Consider the following 16,373-nt stretch of genomic DNA (forward strand, 5'->3'; position numbering starts at 1 on the left):
TTAGTGACCAAACACAGTCATAATTGAACACTTCGATGTGAATTCTTAAAATGGTAACATACCGAAGATCATCCTTCACTTCTAATATCTTTGTCCTTACCTAATTTCTTCATGATTACGTTTATGATGATACGACTGATAAAAAAAGAAGATGACTATTTCATAGGGAATTGCTGGACGAGGGATGAAATTTACATGCATTTAATCATTATAATCATACTCAGCAAAAACAGGGGCAACGTTATAGTCACTTTGTCATAAATACTTGTACCGTGTAACCGCTGTATTTATTTATTTATTCATTCATTCATGTAATGGATTCACAGCAATTTACTATGACACGCACTTTCCTCCTGATTGGCGTTACCATGGAGATCGTTGCTACGTGACGCCTGTTGATATCCAGGAAGACGCTGGCCTAGCCGTAGCAACGGGGAAAGAAATGGACGATAGCTTTCAGCTCGGAAATGCTGGAGCGGTAAAAAATGTGAGTGGTTCGTTTTAATAGTGCAGTAAATGAATGCATTAAGGGAATTAATAAGCAGAGCTAACATTGTTTGTGGAGTTGAGACCACACTGTAACGGTGCAGCGAGGCTATCGCTAGCTAGCTGTTACGTAGCTATGAAGCTAAAGTAACGTTAACCATCAGCAAACATCAGCTAGTCAGTGACAGAGATTGCGATTTAAAACCTGATACAAACAAAGCGACATTATCGTTTGCAGCTTTTCAGCAACAGCAACAGGAAGGTTTGTCTGTGAGTATATAACAGTTAGCTAACGCTAACTAAGCGGTTAGCCGTGCTAGCTCAAATCCTTCGACATGTAAGTTACAGCTCAATGTTTGTTCTAAAACTTACACGAATCATACCGTACGTATTTTGGGGAATCTACAATAATTCAGTTGCTGTCACAACCTTTCTTCATAAAAGACTATCCTCTAACTCGTCTCCTGCCCCGACAGTGCTAGAAATACTTTCTGCAGCTATTAGGATGTTCGAGGTGCTGAAGTTCTTTTTTTTTATTGCAAAAATATTTGAAATGAAAACAAAACAACCACACCCAACTGCTCTTAGTTGACATTAAGGCAATATTGCAATCCTGTTCTTTGAGTTAACATTACTCAATGATAAACCATTGCTAGAAGACTACAGAGAAAAACTGCTTTAATAGTATTGTCGTCGAAGTAGCATTTTAGAGAACAATGCTACTTTTCAGCATTAACACTTAACCTTTTGTGCACCTACATGTATCACCTGCATCTCCAATGTGGTACAGCATGTTAATGAAGGCATGACCTTCCATCTCTACCTGCCATGTTCGCTGTTATTCCCAGCCTTATACATCCCAATCTGTTAGAGCTAATATCAGCTTCCCAGTTTCTTTTCTCTCTGGTCTATATGATGTGTATTGCTGCATTACATATAATGTTATATTATATGTATTGTTATTGTTTATTTTTGTGAGCACTTTGGGCTCGATCTTTGCATGTGTAACGCTATACAAATATAGTTGTTATTATTATTATTAATCCCACATCAGCAGCACTAGGCACCTAGGTACTACTGCTATTTACACCAAATCCTTTGTCTGTGAAAAGTTAATTTAGGTCACTCAGTCAGATTTGAGACACTTACCTGCTCTAGATCTTGTTTGGTATGAACGTTTGAGTTTACAGATGTTCTCCAGAAATCCTGGGTATGTTTGTGCTGTCAAACTTTTTTTTTTTTTTTTAAAGTGTCTAACCAATATATTATGATGACCCTACTCTGTGGGGTGTTGTTCCACTCTTCCAGTCCTTTCAAACAATTTGTTGATAATGCCCACATGATATTCATGGAAGGGATATATGTGATCATTGCCACATGTTCACAAAAAGTGCATAAAAAGTGAGCATACTAAGCAACACACACACTGGGGAATGCAGACATGACTGTAGAAACTTGGTTTATTCAAGTGGAATAACCTGAAGTCCATTCATAGAACATTTGGTTGGCTCAGTAGATGGTACATTTCAATAAAAACAAAACCACAAAGCATTTTGTAGATGTTGTGAGTGCCAGCGCTCTTACATTCACATTCTTAAATCAAAGCAATCAATTTCCCATTTTGAGTATTTGCACATTTTTCCAGGTTGCAAAATCCGGACGAAGGGCTCGACTTACCGCAGACCAATCATCGTTTGAGGAATCTCGTTACGTAAGGAAGTCCTCCACCTCCACTTCATTGGGAGAGGTACTGTTTCTGATCATGTGATTATTGTAATTACCTGCATGCTATAATTTCACCTCACAATAAGCCTCATCAATATGCATTTTGATTTTCTCTCATACATGAATCAAAGGATGATGACGAGGTAGGTAGCATGAAAAACGTGGTGACTTTGCATGTCTTCTGTTGCTAAAGCTCCAGACATCAACTTTATACCATTTGCAGTTAATGCACAGATTCATTAACACTGGTACGTTAAAGTGAGACCCATACTGTAGTTTAGCTGGTTGGATCTGATATCCAGGCCTGTTGAGATTTGCCTTCTTTCATGTCACGGCATACACAGTGACACCAGCTTGACACACATGGTATAAAGTTTTAATGGAGTGCTTATTTACGCAGATAAGTTGCTATTTCAGCAGATTGTAAAGCGAAGGCAGTAAAAACTTCCAGAGTAGCTGCTATTCATTTATTGTCCTGTTTGTGTTGGATTTCATGTGCTTGCATGAAGTGTTTTGAAGTGTTACTTCATAGAAGCTCTAAAACCTTTATAAACCTTAAAAGTCACAAAACACTGTAATTGTACTCTTATAAATTGTCTCATTGAAAAACAAGCACATTACATCACTTATTTCTCTACCATTAATTTTTATTAATCCTCTGCTCTCACTGGCTAATGCAACATGAATCACTTTAAGTCATGGCAGAAATGCTGTTGTGAAGTTTTCTCAGTGATGTTGAAACATGTTGGATTTAGTGATGCTAAACTTAGGCTAAATATAGGACAACAGTGTATGAGGGAAGTCATATCAACAGTGACAGTTGAAAGACGACAAATAACTTCGCTTCACTATCTTTGGCATTCATGGAATCAGTCACGTTGTCTGGATAGGCAAACTGTAAAAACAGCCAGCATTCCCAAAGCAAAAAAATTCCAGCAATGCTCTTGCTTTAGGCTAATCTTTCCAAATTAGGCCAACTTCCCTAATGTATGAACCAGTATTCTCGCGCCCTCTTTGACCTGCTGTGCACATGCAATACATTTTTCCAGAGTGTCGTGCGACTGGGTGGGTTTATTTACAGTCTTCGTTTATCAACCCTGGCCTCTTCTGCCTAAAATACCCAACTGATTGGTCACATTCCTGACATCCTTTTAAACAAAGACTCAATTGCTTTTATGGGCTCGTAGGGTTTGGACACCACAAGTTCCTTGCCCTAGAGACCATCAGAGATTCTTGAATTAGAAACCACGAGGACTAAACTAATTGGCTTAACAGCCATAACTATTTTACTACAACTGTGAGGTTCATATTTGGTCATGAAGAAATGGAGTCACGGATTTGTTTTGTTTCTCAGGACACTTATGGTGCTCTCCATTTTTGTTGAGTGACATAACTGTCCAAGGACGAATTTATTACACTCAGAGACACTTGAATTTATTATCTTGTCTCTCATGAAAACTGTTCATTGTTTGAAATACCAATCGTGAAACATCAGAGTGATTTCATATGACTGAAAGTGATTTTTGTAATGTTGCTTAAAATGCCATAATTGTCCTTATTCTAATCCCTCTTATTCTTGATAAAGAGACAGTCACTAATTACACAAAATTGAGGGAGCTTGTTCAGCCTCAGCTCTCCGGATTAATAGTAATATACAGCGGAGCAGTGCGGGCTCCCCCCTCCTCCTGCCCTGCTTAATGGTGACATTCAGATTTATAAATGGCTCTGGTGAAGGAACCAGCCATGAAAGATTATTTCCTCTTTCATCATAAATGAAAGAAATTCTTCACGAGCACTTTGTCCTCTGCAGACTCAATTTAGTAATGAGAAATGTTGTGCCTTTTTTTCCTTCCTAATTCATTTGTCTAGTGCCCACCCTTGTGTGCTCTAAGGAATTCATTCATTCAAGTGCTGTTCTCAGGGTCCCGGTCTCAGGATCAAGATGCATACTGGGTTTACTATTTTCAGAATCAAAGAATGAGAGGGTGAGGGTCATTTTTTCCGTGTTAATCTATTTTAGGGGTCAGACTTACAGGCCCTGGCAGTTCCCACACTCTGCTCCATATGTTCTGGTCCTGGAAATGAACGTATTGAAAACTATAATAAACAAAACAATGGCGTGCATATAGACGCCTGTGCTGCACATACCAGACTTATTGTTTACTGTACATGAGCTTTGTGGTAGCTTGTAGCCTAAAGGGAAACTATTATCCTATTCCTTATTTTCAGTCATATATAATGTTACAGTGTCGGATGTTCATATTAAATGTGGCCAAAGCGTCAAATAATGAAGTAATCCCTGTTAGCAAAACTCTGAATGCTCAATTTCCAACGTTTTTTTAAGTTGAGCCAACGTCGGCTCGTGACGGATTTCTTTATATGGTCATCTGCTCCACGTATAGCACACAAGTTCACTGCTCTGCTCCGTTAACTTAATGGCATTTTTCCATTATTTTGGGGGTAGTCGCACTGAACCATGACCTGAGTTGAGCTGGCACGCTGTGAATGATTTTCCATTACACAGCAGGGCAAAGTAAAATAAGTAACTTACCTGTTGGAGGTGTACTGGTCGTCTGCAGCTTTTCATCAAACATCATCATCACTTTGGCTGTTTCTGCTTGTACTATTCCTCCCTACATTATTTCAAACTGATCCACTGAACAAATAGCTCCAGATATTTCCATATGGTGTTGTGTCGGCCGGTTTTTAGTGCCGTTAATGAAGCTCTGCTAATTTGGTGAGGAACACGTTTCATTTTCTGTAAATTCTTCACAATAAAAATCTCCCGTTATTTAGACATTTAAAAGCTTTTAATATGAAGCAGTAAAGCAGGAATTTGGGTTTGCATCAGCAGTAATTTAAGCTGGCCAATCAGAAGAGTGGGCTCAACTGGAGGGGGGCCTTAAAGAGACAGGAGCTAAGACTGCCTGTTAGAGACAGAGGCTGAACTGAGGGGCTGCATAATGGGCCGGTATAAGATGAATAAGGAGTTTTTTTAACTGTGCATCATGGAAAGCTCCTTTAGTGGAGTCCCAGAATAAAAATATAGAGTTGGAAATGAGCATAATAGGTCCCCTTTAAACATCGGAGCACAAGAGTAGCTTTTGTTTTAATGGTCCCCACACCTTGAGGAGGACATTTAAACTTACCTTTCTTGCCTTTTACTTTTATGCTAAGGTTTGGAGTCTGCTGTCTCTGTTGAGGTCTTGATTTTCTGTTGTTGCAGACAAGAGGGCCCCCTACTGGCACCACTGTAAAAATTACACTGTTTTTTACAAGTTTCTCTTTCATTATTTTTCCCCCTCTATAAAGCACAAGATATACTATTCAACACTGTGTTAAATGTGTAATATTGATGTTACACATAAGACTCATAACTAAGATACAAATTAAAACTATATATTACACAACCATGATATTTTTCTGCTAAAGACAGTTTATATTCTTACATATAAATCTAATTTCTCTTCTATGTGAATGAGTAAACTTTTTAAAGAACTTGCTGTTAAACTCTTCTCTTCCTCCAGGGCCCCCCTCCTAAACCAGCCCGGAGGCAGGGCGGCTGGGCAGAAGAAAGCTCTGGGTCCAGTTCTGCCAAGTACGTATCTTCACCTTTTCCTCCATCGCCCAGTGCTACACTGGAGGCGGGGACTGCGAGCTGTGGTCTTGGTTTATGTGTTATTAATGAACTCTCATGCTGTTGAATGAGCTTATTTATCAGTGCATATTTGGCACTCAGGCTGTGAATCAACAAGGTTAGAGGGAGCCTGTCTGAGCAGGCAACTCTCCATTCGTCTTCATCTGTGAGCAAGGCGGTAATTGACATGGTTAATGCATCAGCCACAGGAGGGCACTGTTAGTCAGCTAGGCACTTCATCACAGGGGTTCAAGCCACTTAATCACCCCTTACCACTGCGGTCTGCTCTTTACACAGGGTGCACAACATGTAGAATTCATGAAATATTTGGAACAGATGGAGGGTGTTTGCCAAAAGCTTTCATCTACAACTAACACTACAAATCTAAATACTGTACATGACTGACTCAATATGAGAGTTTTTATTATGATGTGGAACCACCTCACCTGTCTTCTCTTCCACCTGCCACTGCGCTTCTTCTCTTCAGTCTCACTGGAGGTGAGAGCACAGGAGATGCATTGAAGTGAACAGGCTGAGTCAATTGTGCCTATTTGCTTAGTTTACTGCACCGTTAGTGCAAAGCAGGGAAAACAGCAAACTCAATAGATCTTTCCTTTCTCGCAGAAGGTCAGCGTGTCGCTTCTCTGCTTTTGCGTAACCCAGCTTGATTCCCAGTCTCAAAGCGATTGAAATACAGGAGGTGTAAAAGGGGTTTGCACGTGCATTGATCCTCTCTGAAACAAAGTAAGTAATGGTCCCCCCTGGAACTGGCAAGGACTTTTCCCTTCAATGTCACCCCTCATGCTCAATCACCGCCGCCCTCCTCCCACTAATCCCAGCGCAGAAATCCCTGGATTTGTCGATCTATCACTTCTAATTGACACTAAATGATCTGTCAGTTTATTGATGAACCTTTGAAACCAGGTTGTCACAATATATTTTATCCCTAACAACTTTTTCCAGACAGTTTTACCATGTCTATCGCTTTGCCTTACATGAGTCTTAATCAAGGGGCCTGTAATGTGTCTTAAGTGTCGCCACCCCCGCCCCCCAGACAGGACACAGTCCAAGGGCAGGCAGGTAGGCTCCCTCAGCTCCTCTCTGCCCTGCCTGGTTGGACTCTAGTATCATCAAGGCTGTTGTCATTCTCTCCTTTTGTTTTGGATTAAGTACATGATTAATTAATAAGGTTCCAGTCTTTAAAATACACATAATAAATACATCATGATTTATATATTAATTTGTGTGTATTCAGGTTAAAGTAAGATGCTACTCTCTACACATGGATACTAGATTCTAAGGCTTGGTATCTGGGTTTATATGAGATTGCAAGCTTTAATTTATTTGACGTAATAAAGATCCTGCGTGGATTGAAATGTTACCTGCTCTGATGGTGACATAAAAGTAGGAATGGGACTGCAGGTGTTACCTTTGACATACAAGCTTTAATTGATTTTCCATCCTCGTCGACGCAGGGTTTACCAGCCAGTGATCTCTATACTACTTCATTGTGTTAGGAGCCCTTGAACACAAGTTGTGCAGTGATTTGACTCCCAATGTTGAAACTGATGTATTGTAAAAAGCACCTCTTTTAATAGTTGTGTTTTAGATAGAAATATGTTTTTAAAAAATGCATTCATATGATATAAATTAACAATGTAGGTCTGCACTTCTGGTTTTTGGCAGAGTGAAAAATAACACCAAGTAAAAGACAGTCGCAGTACTGATTGTATTGCCTTTAAAACCAGTAGGGGGCACTACTTAACCAGGAGAACTAACAAAAGCATTTTGCTGCATGAAAAAGCTGCTACTAAAACACATGTTTAGGCTAATAAGAAAAACATACTAAAACTTACTTTTGCTGTAAAGATATGGTTAAATGGCATTGATAATGTGGTAATACTTGTATTTCTGTGATGTCACATGTGATTGCTACCTTTCTTAAAACAGATAGTGTGTGCTAAAACTGCCATGTTGAAGTAGAAAAGTGTCAAAACACAGTATTTGGGTGTTTTGCGTGCTCTGTTTAAGCTGAGCTGTGTAAATGGAGAGAAGTATGAAAATAGCGGCATGATCCAGCAGGAGGCAAGGCTGAGAAAACGGAGAGGAGAGGAGAAGACACGGCTGTTGTAGACCCCACAGTGTCTGATATAACGGAATCACTATCATTAGATACGGATGAAGAAGACATATCTATCAGGAAGTTTTGAGCTTACTGTTATTTTGAAGGAAGGAAAAATGTTATTTAACAAGTGTGTTATATAATTTGTCTAACAGCTGTTCTTTCTGCTGGTAAACAGATCTTCAAGAAGACCTGCAGCTGAGGATCTGGAAGAGTAAGTTGACTCAGACTCCTCATCCATATTTCATCGTACTCTTGCAGTTGTTGATTGAATTCAATGACAGCTACATTTTTGTATATGGATAAAAATAGGTTAGTTTAAAAGTTTGTTCCCTTTGCAGTAAAGTGAACATGGCGCTGTTCTTTCAGATTGTCCTTGGTTGCAACTAATCCATGACTTCCAAGAACAATCACTTAACATGATTAAAATACAGCGTGACTGAGTTGTCATCACTTTTATTGCTGTTAGGAGACATGTTTCCTGTTATTCTAGTTTTTTCCCCCCTCAACCTCCTTCACATCATTCTGTGACTAGAATAGACATCACCATGAGGAGAGGCAGGTAGAGGACGCGGTCGACTGTGTTTTACTCATCATCGCAGTTGGAGATCGGTGCCTGAATGGTTACAGTGAGACAGAGACTCTGTGTGAAATGAAAGTTACCCTCCAGAAAAAATCCCTGATGTTGTGCTTCTGTCACAACTGTCTTGTCTTGGTAATACTTATTCAGACTGCTGCTCCAGCTGGGTTTGTTTTTTTTTTGTTTAGATATTCCTGGAGGTGATCTTGTTCAGGGCTGCCAGGCTGGTCACCCAGGCAGCACAACAACATCTCATAGCTCAATCAGTGCCTTTTGACAGAGGCTACTGTTCTGAAGTCCAGTCAGGCTCAAGCAAGTGTCTTACCTATCATGAAAGAGGCAGAAGACAAAAAACAGGCCCATCATCAAAGCAAAATAGCCCAGGAGCCAACTCACTCATTCCCTATGATGACCTCACCATCGGGGTGCATTTTGAAAGCATTAAATAATTCATACTCTCACACTTCCTGTTTCTACAGCCGTCGCCTGCGACCACAAACTCCCCAGGGATCAGATGATGAAGGAGGTAAGAGCACCCTCGCAATCCCCCACCCTGTGTCTCTGCTCACGGGCAAAGAGGAGCCCTCCAGTGCCTCCCTTGCACATTCATCCTCCAGAAGTAGAGCAGATAAGCAGGCAGTCAGATCATCGCTTTTCACTGATTCTCCCACCATATATTTCTCCTTGGATCCAGCATGAATACACGTGTTAGAGCTCTGCCTTTGACCACCATGTGCGCGACACCATATAAGCATGAGCCACACACTCGTTTGATAAAATATGTTCATTTAATAAAATTAGATCCATAGTTGCTGGAGAATATTGTGGCAGGATTTAAGTGGTACCCTCACCCCTCAAAGCGACACAGTTTGTCACAATCTCACACACACACACGCACACACACAGAGTGAAGCAAGAGCTGTTGAATACAGATCTAGCGGGAACATTTCTGCTTCGACTGAGTCACCTGAGGGCCCAACTCTGCGCACCACAAACAATGTCGGGACTGAGGTGGGAAATTTCAGCAAAAGCCTGCGAAGGATAATTGTTCTATTTTGCAGTGCAAAGCAGCAGGCAAAATAGGGTGAAATTGCCTTAGTAAAGATATGTGAGCATGCACTGCTCAGTTGACAATAGTGAAGGACTTATATGCATCAATGCCTCGGGTAGAAGTGTGTATGCCATTTATGAACAAATGCCATTTTTGATCTTAACTCTTTTTGCTATAGCCTACTTTACTTACTTTAACTCTCTATGTCCATGCCTAAAATATCCATCAGCATTTTTGTAAAGTCAGAATATTGCAATACATAATAATAAGATGAATATTAATAATGAGAGGAATAACATCAATTTATACAACTCAAAACAAAGCTACACAGTGTTTTAATTCATTTCCATCAAATTGCTTTCAAGTGTTTAATTTAAATATTAAATTTTTGACAATTTTACGTATGAAGTCTGTGAAGATTTTCGCATAGTATTATTACATGGAGAAATGGTGACCAATAATATTTAATTACCATCAACCCTGATGTAAATGTTGCAATACCTCCCTAAAATATTATATTTTATTTGGGTTTCAAAGACTTATTTGCTGGTGTTTGTTGTTGAACCACTGGAAAATTTAAAAAGTATAATACATTAAAAAACTTTCAAATTAAATTAGAATGTAATGATAAATCAACATTAATTGCAGGTTTTAAAGTACTTAATTTTTAATTTTATAATACTTTATGTACCTATTACATAAATGTACACACACACATATTGCCTGTCACTGTCTAGTGTGAACTGGCTAAAATGGCCAGTTGAATGAAGAGTCCAGAGGTTTGGTTTTCTTGCAGTTAATGCCGCCGGAAAGATTATTACTCTGCGGAGGGAGACCTCTTAATACAGAGCCGCAGGCAGGGGCATTGGAAATTACAGTGCTTAGGGGTAGTGAGATAGTCCCTGCGATCTTGATTATGTCCCCTACCCTTATCCCTTATGTCCACTGGCTACAAGCAGAGAAAGAGAGAGAGCGAGAAGGCTAGCCCAGTCCCCTGCTCCCATCTCCCCATCAGCTGCCCTCACAGCCTCCTGCTGGTCACTTAAAATAGCACCAGTATCGCAAACACACTCATCTGTTTCATGTCTCACCGTCTTTACTCTTAGCCGGCAATGTGTTGAATATTGTCCCATAAGCCTTTCAAATGGATTCTGTGCCTGGGTAATCATTTGACTGGACCCCTGCGTAGATTATAGGAGCCCAGGTGATGTGGGGGAGAGACGTCCTGTTCTCCAAAGTCGCTGACTGGCGTGTGCCTGCCGGGAGTATGTCTACATCCACAGCAAATTATCCCCTTTTGATATTTACATGCTTCAGCGGGGAAGCCGGACGCGACTGTGTAATAAGGATACGCGTGGCCTGCTCGCTGCCAGACAAAAGCCACCTTGATACATGTCCAGCCGAGGGAAGGAAGTCTGTGTGGGTAATGGGTGCCGAGCTGGGGAGAGACAGCTCCTCTTGATGGAGTTGCCCTTTGTGTCAGAAGAAAACACTGGCTTGTTTTCAGCTGCTTTGATACCCCGCTTGACCTCCAGTAATAGGTTGAATTTGGAGCTCATTTAAAAATGTTGTTCCTTTATTCACTTAATAATAGACTTTGCATATAGACAACATATGCCTCCGCGCTTCACATTGAACTCTCATCGAGTGTGTTAATAGCGTATTACTGGTTGAAATAGAGTAAAGGTGTGTGTGGGCAGATAGACAACCCAGGAAACTATTTGCAAAGAGCTGGACAGCAAGGCTTTTTGATGTCATTGCACTAAGACCATTAAATTTGATTGGGGGTCCAGGGGGGACGGATTCTGCTGAACGCTGTGCTTTGTAAATGAGAGGACAAAGTGTCACCGGGGCCTCATGAATATGAAATACCCGCGCCCGCATTTATTTGGATATCAGAAACACAGATGAATCTTGTCAGTGGCTAAACGAGCGTGGCATTTTTAATTTGGTTTAATTAAAAAAGAGAAAGAAATAAGTTATCAACAGAGGGGGAGGCTTTGTTATCTACAGAAAGTTGATGGGTTAGGTTTTGACCAAGTTGTCGACAGAATTCTTCATCCAGATGAGAAATACGTTGAGAATCAAAGTGATTTCTTTTCATCTCTATAACTTTTATGGAGTACTAAAATGTAACGTTCCATCAATGATTGATGTTTTTCAACTCCGGGTTACTTTCAGGAGTTATTTTGAAGGAATGGTGACATAGATGCCAAGATATTTCCTCACATCAGATGCAGACTTCCATCTCCTCACCTCTATTTAGCTCCTCTATTGACTTTCCCCTCAGGGTGCAGTACTGTGGTTAGAGATTACTGACAACCCTCTTCATGCAGTCCAGCTCGCTCTTTTTCTCTCACTATCTGTCTGTTCTTCTCACTCTGTCTCTCTCACTGTCAACACTCAACTGTAGAGCTAATAAGGATGTGCAATCGGCTGCCCCTCCAGAAAATATTGTTCAGGAAAGCTGCATCACACCCCAAGTTAACGCATTTTCTATAAGGGCAGCAGGGAGTCCAGTTAAGTGTTTGGCAACTGTCATTACTACTTAAAATGTATGTTGCTGACATGATGAAACTTTTTACTTGAATAAATATTTCCCCCCTCATTGATATTTGTGTCACACATTCCTCTAAATCTATAAAGTATCCTTTTGATAATAAATGTCAACACACAGTGAGGTAGTTATTATGAAATTTCAGCCAAGTCTTTGAACACATTTCATTCCCTTTATTCATTATTAACTATTTAGCTTATTTCCATCCAATCTTTCTATCCCTTATTATCCCTCTTTTATTTCCTGCCTCCAAAAAATGTCCATCTGAAAAATACTGTGAAAGTTTGCCCTGTCCTTCTTGGGAGTGGAGCCATCCTCTCTCCTGTTGCGTTTTGCCAATTAAAGTGGGTTCCCACTGTTTGAGCAGCGGGCAGGCGGCTCCTGGCACTGCAGCCCCTGCCAGGCCGCACTGTGACTTCCGACCCCACACAGATGGGCCCGCAAGCAAATACTCTTGCACATGGCTGGATGCCGCCCCAGTCGGAGTGGCAGAGTGGACATGGAGGTCGGCCTACCGGCCACTGTGGGTCCTGGGGGTGGGCGGCGCTGACAGGGCCCAAATGCTAAGGTAGCAGGGGGTGCTTTCTGGGGAGCCCCTGGCCAGCGCCCCTCTCACAGCAGGAAGAGCTGCCGCCTTGACTCCTGAATATTCATGGCCGCATGGCTATTGTGACAGGGCAGCTCTTACGAGGATGTAGCTAGAGAGAGGGAGGGGAGGAAGTGCCACACAGACACATAGTCACACAAACACACACACTTCTAGCAGCCATACACAGGGGATTTACTGTATTTTTTTTTAATGATTCTGTCATTTCCCTACCGATCTGATTTTCTCAAATTTTGACACTTTTTAGAATAGAATCAGATTACATTTTTAATTTGCAAGATTAAATTTTGTGGTCTCTTTATTGTTTTTGGTTTTTTAGATATTCCAGTGATTCCAGACCTCGATGAGGTGCAGGAAGAGGATCTCACCATGCAAGTTGCCGCTCCACCGAGGTACTGAATGCCTTGAAAACTCTTAGAAGTTCATCCTTATCACACAAGAGAGCTGACAGTTAACCTCTGTCCATGCACAGGACACAGGATCAGTAGCCTGCTCTGGTGACTTTGATGGTTACCTGTCCTCATTCGTGCCATTGCAGAGTGTCTACCTTTATCGGCCTGAAATGGAGAAATAACAGTTGGGTGTGATTTATGCAACTCTGTTACCAGGGTCCTTACTAACCGGGCCCTTTGATTTACAGGGCAGTGAGAGACACGCCGACATGTGTCGAATATGTAGCAAGGCTATGACAGCGGTGGAGGTTATTAGGCTGGGGCTTGCTCTCTGTGCGAGATAATATCCACATTGAACTCATTGTGGGGGCAATGTAGCGTGTAATGTGCAGTAAGTAGGACTGGCATGCACTGCTAGGCCCCGGCCACTTTGAGAGCCCCCCCACTTAATTCCAACCCACAGATAAGCAGCTGGGTTTCAATTTGAAGCGTTTACCACTTGGCAACCATCTCCTGCTCTCTGTGGTCTTTGCTTGAAGTCTTGAAACCTGGTTGTGCACAAACTTCAAACTTCTCCAAAGCCACTTCTCAGTCTAGGTTTGCAGGTACTGTGAAAGCAATATTTTGTCTGTTGTCTGATTGAAATAAAAATCTCTAAGTGTATCACAAGCCTATGTTTTCTCAACTGTTCTGGCTTTATGTCACCCCGTTAGCGTTCAGGTGAACCGGGTAATGACCTACAGAGATCTGGACAATGATCTGAAGTATTACTCTGCGTTCCAGACCCTAGTAAGTCAAGGACATTTATTTTTATATCTCTTTGATATTCTTACATCTCTTCTCGTCAAGGTAGTACATTTACTTTTGCAACCAGCATCACCTCTGTTTGCGCAAGCTAAGTGCATTTCACTGCGCTCTTTCTTCAGGATGGAGAGATTGACTTGAAGCTCCTCACCAAGGTTTTAGCCCCAGAGCAGGAGGTGAAAGAGGTGAGTGAGTTTTTAGTAAATATAGCTTGTGAGCTCCCAGCGAAGGCCTGTCCAGCTGTTTCTGGAGCACCAGGGGAGGTTGCCACTCTGTCTCCCAGGTAATCAAGATTTATGATGTGTACATTAACACCCTCTGCTCTCCTTCCCCGTTCTCCTCTCTTTGCTCCCTCCGTTCCTCATACTCTCTTTCTCGGTTTGTCTCCCTCAGCCTCCCTAATTCTTCTTTTCTCCCCCTCTTCTGTCTCTCTTTTGCTCTGCAGGAAGATGTGAGCTGGGACTGGGATCATCTGTTTACAGAGGTGTCCTCAGAGCTGCTGATGGAATGGGATCAAGGAGAGAGTGAGGAGCACGCTGCATAGCCAGTAACATGAGCAGGAGGTTTGGACCGAGACTTTAGATGGCTCCAGTGGGAACTGGCTGAATGTCCATTACACAGAAGGGCCAGTGACTTTGGTTATATTAACTTTAATTACTGTTTGTTATCCAGAATTTATATTTTGTAATGTGTATATACAGCATTTCTTGCATTTTCTAAATAAAGTTCACTGCGCAGTGAGCAGTGCAGTGTTGTCTTACTCTGTCTTTATTTAGGTTTTTGGGATTTCACCCTTTTTCGTTTGTTAGTTTTCACTTAAACAGCCAAAAGGCAAACTGATTTAAAAGCCCCTCTGAAAATAGCTGTCACAGATAAAAATGCCCTCGCTGTACTTCCAGCATTATCAACACCCTCATACAAGTCCAAGGTTGATAATCAGCTAAGCTGAAATCCAGTTGATTGTGTTCAAATTAACATTCCTCATTAAAGCCTACAACCTTATTGTTATTGACTGTGCCATTGACTTTATCTTCCAGCTCTTCGATAGGAGCAACCCCTTCTTCACTATTATCTCAAATGCATTGAACAGAGTTCCTATTGACACCTGGGGGATTAGCATACATTATACCTTTTTACTGGATAAAGAGGAATGGATGTAAGTCTGGAAAAATACAGCTGCTGTGTGCTTTTTAAAGTGAAAAAACAGATATTCTTCTGAACAATGTGGTCGTTTTCAGTTCTGAGTTGAAATCGACAATTGCTAATTTATGACACGCGTTGTATACTGTGTCTTCAACATGTGCTGGTCCTGTGTATCAGCATTCAGTTTTGTCTTTGGTTCATGTGTGTGAATATAAATGCAGGCCTCCAAAGTCAGGCCAGGTCTATTAAGGAAACAGTTGTAACATTTACAGATTGTGATTAGGTTTATTTCTGAGGCAGAGAGAAGTCTCGTGACATTTGAGAGATGCACAGCAAAGTCCTCAAGGACAGCTCAATCACTGCCCATCACAAATAGATCCAGATTTTTTCATTTGGTAGGCCTTGTATCAACTTCATCAAGTGTAATACCTCAGGATGAAGCTATCACATGGGGTATTTGTGCTCAGAATATTTGTATGTGGTAGAATATTTGAGCCCATTGCGCAAAAGCAGTGAGTGATCTCTGTTTTTCTCTATCAGACATACAAACACGCACTTTTTACCGCCTCCACAATTGGCTTATTTTGCCAGACTTAATGAATTCTGCCCATATGCCCTGAGCAGCTGCTATGTTGCCCCTTCCTCCCGCCCCCGCCGAGCTGCGAAGTGCCCATCCATGTAGAGACAACCTCTAGCTGTCTCTCTGGAGAAGGCTAAGCCTGCCACTCCTCTGCTGGCAGCCGGCCGGTGCTGTTTGAGGTGGACTGCGGACGGGCCGAGGACTCAGATTAGGGCCCAGTGATCACGGGTTGTGGCCGGCCTCAAATGATTGGACCGAGCATCGGTGATCAGAGAAGAGATTATAGAGAGAGAGAGAGGGAGATCCAGAGATGCTGTTTGGCATGTGCTTGCATCCAGCTTCTCAAAGTGACCTCTCTCTACTGCCTCATCCTGCCGCTCTCCTCCTTTATTCTCTCCATGTCTCTTGTTGTGTACATCAGTATATTCTGATGCTGCAGCAAGACTCGGAATGACCTCTCACCATCTGAGTGCAGCGAATTCAATCATGTCAAAACAACTGCAATATATACGTTATTTCTAGTGAAGAAGACAGTTGCGTTCTTCAAGAGCTCTGTGGTTATGGTGGTAGTTTTCAGATGAACATGGTGTCAGTGGGAGGTGAAGTGAGTCTGAGGCCATGTTGATGCTTGTGGATATCAGATCTGAGGATACAGGCCTCATGTTGGTTTAGGGTGTAATTTGTTTTTC

At 41.6% G+C, this 16,373-nt stretch overlaps 1 protein-coding gene across 2 annotated transcripts; it reads left to right on the forward strand.

Annotated features, from left to right (window-relative positions):
• Positions 1-370: 370 nt before the first annotated feature.
• LOC121881556 (intraflagellar transport protein 43 homolog A) lies at positions 371-14,721 on the forward strand. 2 transcript variants are annotated; one of them, XM_042389421.1, is made up of 10 exons: positions 371-487; positions 2,132-2,233; positions 2,343-2,354; positions 5,739-5,809; positions 8,149-8,184; positions 9,030-9,076; positions 13,085-13,157; positions 13,871-13,946; positions 14,084-14,146; positions 14,407-14,721. In XM_042389421.1, the coding sequence occupies exons 1-10, from the start codon at positions 443-445 to the stop codon at positions 14,503-14,505; spliced, it is 624 nt and encodes a 207-aa protein (XP_042245355.1). In that variant the 5' UTR covers positions 371-442; the 3' UTR covers positions 14,506-14,721. The 2 variants fall into 2 exon arrangements, with proteins under 2 accessions (XP_042245355.1, XP_042245354.1); XM_042389420.1 differs by lacking the exon at positions 2,343-2,354 and having other exon boundaries at positions 377-487.
• Positions 14,722-16,373: the final 1,652 nt, after the last annotated feature.

Source organism: Thunnus maccoyii, chromosome 16 (genome assembly GCF_910596095.1).
Source record: "Thunnus maccoyii chromosome 16, fThuMac1.1, whole genome shotgun sequence".
NCBI lineage: Eukaryota > Metazoa > Chordata > Actinopteri > Scombriformes > Scombridae > Thunnus > Thunnus maccoyii.